This window comes from Arvicola amphibius, chromosome 1 (genome assembly GCF_903992535.2).
Source record: "Arvicola amphibius chromosome 1, mArvAmp1.2, whole genome shotgun sequence".
Classification (NCBI taxonomy): domain Eukaryota; kingdom Metazoa; phylum Chordata; class Mammalia; order Rodentia; family Cricetidae; genus Arvicola; species Arvicola amphibius.
Window position 1 is genome coordinate 195,238,511 of NC_052047.1, and position 6,000 is coordinate 195,244,510.

At 45.0% G+C, this 6,000-nt stretch overlaps 1 protein-coding gene across 3 annotated transcripts in view; it reads left to right on the forward strand.

The window, feature by feature from the left end:
* The window catches only part of Tcf7l2 (transcription factor 7 like 2), a 188,196-nt gene extending 182,482 nt beyond the window's left edge, over nt 1-5,714 (forward strand). For all 3 annotated transcript variants that reach the window (XM_042056047.1, XM_038318381.1, XM_038318391.1), the window contains one exon: nt 3,536-5,714. In XM_042056047.1, coding sequence (XP_041911981.1) covers nt 3,536-3,959 — 424 coding nt within the window. In that variant the 3' untranslated portion in view covers nt 3,960-5,714. The remainder of the gene's footprint in view (nt 1-3,535) is intronic.
* Nucleotides 5,715-6,000: the final 286 nt, after the last annotated feature.

Genomic DNA, 6,000 nt, shown 5'->3' on the forward strand with positions numbered 1-6,000 from the left:
ACGTGTCCCTCTTCTCCATCCCCTTTTGCCGTGCTCCGTGTCTAGACGTTAGATCAGATGTTCATCCCATCACGTGCATGCCCACGAGTCTGCTGTGTCTTCTCTGGTGCCAGTATGAGAGATGGCTGACCACACAAGACCCCATGGAAGAGAGGGAGCATCACTGACAGACAGCTACACAGATTCTCTGTGCTCCGGAGTAAGGGAGTTGGGCCCTAGACAGGCACCCAGCAGGAGGGTAGCTTCCTGTGAGTGGACAGCCCCAGGGACTTCCTGAGAAAGCCACATGGGGATGTTAAGTATTAAATTAGGGTGAACCAGGGAGGTCAGGGACCTGCTTACCCTCTGTAGGTAATAAGTTGGTTAACACTTTATGAATGCCCAGGGTAAGTTAGTGGAATACCCTGTCATAGCAAGTTACCTGTGCCCTGCAGGTACATGACCTCATAATTTTATTCCTGAATGGATATTTATTTTCGAACCTTTTTTTTGGTTTCAGATCAGTTGCTGCAAACTTACCCTGGTCTTCTTCTTTAGAAACTATTGCTGACGTTAACAAGGATAGACCCCCCCCCCCCCCCGCAACCCATTCCTCAAATACAACCCATCTTTGCTTAAATCCATGATGGGTTATCATTCTCTCACCAGAAATTTCTTGATACTTTTACCAACAACAACAATAACTTTTTAAATTGGGTTTTCATCTTGTTTTGCCAGTTTAAAACCCTTGTAGTCTCTTTGTCCTTGAGCGCCTTGGTTCTCTAAAACACACGTTGGGGGCTGACTGTCCACAATGCACCATTTTTTCTGTTGTCAAAGAGATTGAGACATCCCTGGACAGAGAACATGAAGTCCAGCAGGTCCTTGTCACTCCCCAGCCTTCAGACCTTGGCCCCTAGAAAGTTCTAGCTGCTGTTTTTCTGTTTGGGGTATTTTTTGGGGGGTAGGGGGCTGTAGATGTGTTAGCAAGCTGACTTCTGCTGTCCATTTGAGGAGGACCTTCCAAAATAGGACCAGAAAGCATACTTAGAAGCTACACATGGGTGCTTATGAGATGCCTCTAAAATGGAGTGGGTCACAGTATGGAGCTTGAACTAGGAGCTACCCATTCCCCTTTTGCCAGCTGTTCCATTATACACTGCCAAACCATACTGAGCTGGGTGCTAAACTCAATAAGACATTCAGTAAACAAGTAAAACAAAAATCAATGAGGGGGGGGGTGCTTGTGAAAGGAGGCATTTTCTGACCCATCCAGATGTGCGTATTCCAGCTGCCCCACTAGGGGCTCGTCAGTCCACCACCACCATAGTCCCCCAGTCCTTTGTTCAAATGCTCCCAACACAGCATTTTCCAGTGACCTGGAAAGGAGGGTGGGAGGGGCGAGGAAAACCTTAGCAATGCTCCTAGCCAATCAGGACTCTAGGTTCTAATTTTATTTTGCATTTGAGGACATTTTAACCAGACCCTGTTTTGAGCCCACCAAGTTGCTTCCCCATCTTCTTGCCCCATCCTAACAGAGCCTGGAATGCTGGCTGCTTCATGCTCTCCTCTGGCTGTTCCTCACTTCCTCTCCTCCGCCTCCTTTCTCCCCTGTTGCTGCCTCTGTTTTGCTTACACCCTCCCCACCCTCCCTTCTTTTTCTTCTTGTTTTTAAAAATGCATGGAGACCCTAGTTTGTGAGCATGCTTCGTTCTGCAGGCTAAGGTGGTTTAAAATGGAGAGGTTATATTGTTTGTTTCATTTCTGGGATGGGAGCAGAACCCATAGTCTGTGCCAGTCTGTCCAGAGAGAGAGGGAACCTGCTAGACAAGAACCATCCTTGTTCCCCTAGAGTTCCTTCTGGCCTACACAGCCCCAGCCCCAAGGCCTGAGCCTCAGGGAGGCGGGGAGAACTGAGCGTGCCCTCTTTCACCCTTCCCTCCTTTCCTCCCCTCCTGCCACCCTACAGAGTCTATGCCCCGTGCCCCATGCTCTGGGCCTAGACCACAGGAAGAACTAACTCATACAGTACAGTCCCATCCTTGCAAATGTCCTATGGGGGTTGCCTTCAAATAGGCAGCATCTTGGAGGTTCTTCAGTGACCAGTGTCTGACCAGCGCTCACACACTTGGTTTTGGATGGAGCGGTACCCACCTACCGTTGTTCTGAGTCTTTGGATGAGCACTTTCCCAAGTCTGAATTGTCTTTATAGCAATAGTGGGTTGATCTCCAGGGTCCCTTTTCCTACTAAGTAGATTCCCATCAGCCAGCAATCAATGGTGGGCAAGGCTTTGAAGTCACATGCCTGATTTCTTGATTTGGTTTTCCCCAACTTATCCTTTGATAAAGTCAGAAAGGCTCTGAAATTCTCATTCCTCCTTCCTATACAAATGGGTTGTGGAGAGGGGAGACTATGGCTTTGGCATATGACAGATTTAGTCTTTCTGGTTCAGACCCTGATCCAAGATCCCTCCCAGCCCTTCTTGCTGGCCATTTCTCTGTAACTGGCTTGTGCTATGTATTCTATTTCCTGACCTCAGCATAGGACAAGGACAAGGCACCCCGTGTACCATTCTCCCTCCGTGCGACCTTCTCACGAAGGGGGAAATAAAAAAATAAATAAAAAAATTAAAAAAAAAACAACTTTGAATCTTAATTTTATCCACAACCTGCAGGCCATGTCAACCAGTTATTCTCGTACTTTTGAATCATTTTCTGTTTTTCTTACTCTCCCTTTCCCCTTCTTTGTTTACCCTCTTCTACCTGTTTATTGGTGGTTCTTCTTATTCTTTCTTTATTTTTTTTAATTTACTTACTTTTTGGTTGGTTTTGTTTTTTTAGTTTGTTTTGTTTTGGTTTTGCTCTCCCTCCACTCCCCTCCCCTCTCACCTGATTCTGACCTCTCGATTTGGTGTGGTTCCGAACAGACAAGCCCAAAAGCTCTCTGGGACCCGCTGCCTCACGGTGGTGGTGTGTTAAAACCTTTAAGCCCCTTGCCTGCTCTGCCTTCAGCTATGTGGGCTCAGCAGTCAGCATTCTGAGAGTTTCATATTGATAAGAGGCCACTGGGGATGAACCTTTCTTTCTCTTTTAAATACACTCAGGCATCATTGGAGATTGGGGGTGGGGAGGGTGGGAAAGAATCGGGAGGGCAGGCAAGAAGATGTGATGGGAAAGGGAAGGTAATTCTAAGCCCAAAGAGAACTAAAGTATGTTAGTCTTCATGTAGATAAAAACCCTTCCTAAAGAATCTGTGCCGCCCTCTGTACTGACTTCCGTTAGTCTGCTCACATATATTCTGGAAGAAGTGGGGCCCTGGGTGTCCTGTGAGGGTAGGACATGGGTAGGGCAACTCCTTTGCCAGAGCGGATATAGACACGGGAGCCACACAGACCCCTGAATCCCCTGAAGTAACTGCTTTAATTGCTCCGTGCTGCCTGGCATGACCTGTAGGGGGCGTCCCTGGAGTGACACCAGTTTCTTGTGAGCATTAGCTAGCTCTCTACCTTGGCGTCTTTGCCCTTCATTCACAGATAACTCTCTCCCCTGTTTCTAGGAGAAAAAAAAAGTGCGTTCGCTACATACAAGGTGAAGGCAGCTGCGTCAGCCCACCCTCTTCAGATGGAAGCTTACTAGACTCGCCTCCCCCATCCCCGCATCTGCTAGGCTCCCCTCCCCAAGACACCAAGTCACAGACTGAGCAGACACAGCCACTCTCGCTGTCCCTGAAGCCTGACCCTCTGGCCCACCTGTCCATGATGCCACCACCACCTGCGCTCCTGCTGGCTGAAGCTGCCCACAGCAAGGCCTCCGCCCTCTGTCCCAATGGAGCCCTGGACCTGCCACCTGCTGCCCTGCAGCCACCCATGGTCCCCTCTTCATCGCTCACACAGCCGTCAACATCTTCCTTACATTCCCACAACTCTCTGGCTGGGACCCAGCCCCAGCCTCTGTCTCTGGTGACCAAGTCTTTAGAATAGCTACACCTCGTCCACCGTCCCCTGCTTGATTGACGTGTGTCCTCCTGGTTCTTGGTTTGCCCTTCCCCATCTTGGAAAGCTTTTGTTTTGTACTCTTAATTTTGTGCCTCTGTGGCTTACATGAGTTGATGTTTATCGAGTTCATTGGTCAATATTTGACCCGTTCTTATTTCAATTTCTCCTTTTAAATATGTAGATGAGAGAAACCTCATGATTCTACCAAAATTTTTATCAACAGCTGTTTAAAGTCTTTGTAGCGTTTTAAAAAAATATATATATATATATACATAACTGTTATGTAGTTTGGATAGCTTAGTTTGAAAAGACTGATTAAAAAGCAAAAAGAAGAAAAAAAAGAGAGAAGCCGTTTCAAAGCACCCTCCAGAAGGAGTTGGTTCTGTATTATTTGTATTAAATACGAGCTTGCGAACCAATCACTTTACATCCCGGATTTTAAACCATGAGGGCACAATGAATGCAGTGCCATTTCTTTCCTTTTCTTTCTTTCTTTTTTTTTCCTGTGTGAAACAACTTTTATTGTGATGTTACTTGTTATTGTTTAAATGTACAGAAACAAAGGGTTAAAATGTGTTAATATACCTTGTTCCATGGTGTTGTTCTTTTGGGGGGAGGGGGACGCTACTCAACAATGAATGGAATCACGCTGTTGGACCAGTAGTATTTATTGCTTTAGAGATTGCTTGTACCTGTACGTCCGTCCCTTTAAAATATGTTTTACTTTTTTTTTGAAACTGTATAAAGTCCACCCCCCCTTAGCATAAGCATCTTATATATAACAACTCATTTGTACAAGGTTTTTAAGTTTATATATAAAATGTGTATATATTTTTTTGTTTTCTTTTTTGACTTTTGTTTGTTTGTTTGTTTTTGTTTGTTTCTGTATAAAACCCAGATGCCACCAAATGGACATTAATAGTTGCATTAAAGATCAGTAGCATTAACAAAAGTTGCTTTAAAAGCCATTATGTAAAACAAGACTTGAACATTAGTGAGAGAATCTTAGCAGCTGTCTGAGCAGCCGTGGGAACCACCCTGTTCCCCCCCTGACCTCCTAGTCAATTGCCCTGTGCTCTTAGAACATGGACTGACCGCGTGCAAAACTTTTATGTGCCAAAACTCTCAGTGACTCTAGCTTTCTCCCTCTTTTCTGATGCTGTACTTTCTGTTCGCCATGTTTTGCTGTGATGTTACATAGATAGATTTGTATGTAGTTTTAATGTCACCTATAACAGAATGTGTTTGGTAGCAGACTGTCCAGAAAGCATTTTAAATGAAGAGGTCTAAACCCTTAAGGGCCAAAAATTCTGTATATTAGATTACTCTTAAATGAAAAAAAAAAAGAAAAAAGAAAAAAAAAAACCAGCTGCCGCTTTTATGTACGCATATTACATACGAGTAGGTGGTGAACTCAACACAGGAGAACCTAGGCATGCTGATGTTGTAAAATCCTGTATAAAGCTGAGACCCGTTCCTCCAGTGCCATCGTAGTTGACATGAAGCGATTGTAAAACTGTCTCCAGTTTTCTCTGGTTTATTAAAATGCTAACTATAACTTTTTTTTGTGAATACTTTGAATGTTTCCTAACAGTTGTGATGTTATTGTTCTGTTTTATGCTTATTCCGAGTTCATTTTGAATGGTTTGGAAGCCATTTTTGTAATGAATAAATGTCCATGCTGTACAGTATCTGTAGCATGCTGTTCTGGATTAATAAAAGCAACTTAGTATGTGCAGAGAGAGGTTTCTCTTGCTTCTGTGATTTGGGGTGGCGGTGTCTCTTTCAGAAACTGGGCTTCCTGTGGAGGGGCAGGCCGGGCTAGGGCTTGAGCTGGTGTATGTGGTATGTGTGATGTGTGCTGGCTGGATGCCTACATGCTCTTCAAGGCTTCTCAACTCCCCCACCCTTGGTGAATGGTGCGTCCTGTGTACCAGGTTCATGGTGTGTCTCGTTTGCCGTGAAGATGCCTTTATAGAAAAATACTCTAGGGTGTCGTTTCTGTATGACACTGAGTCACGATAAA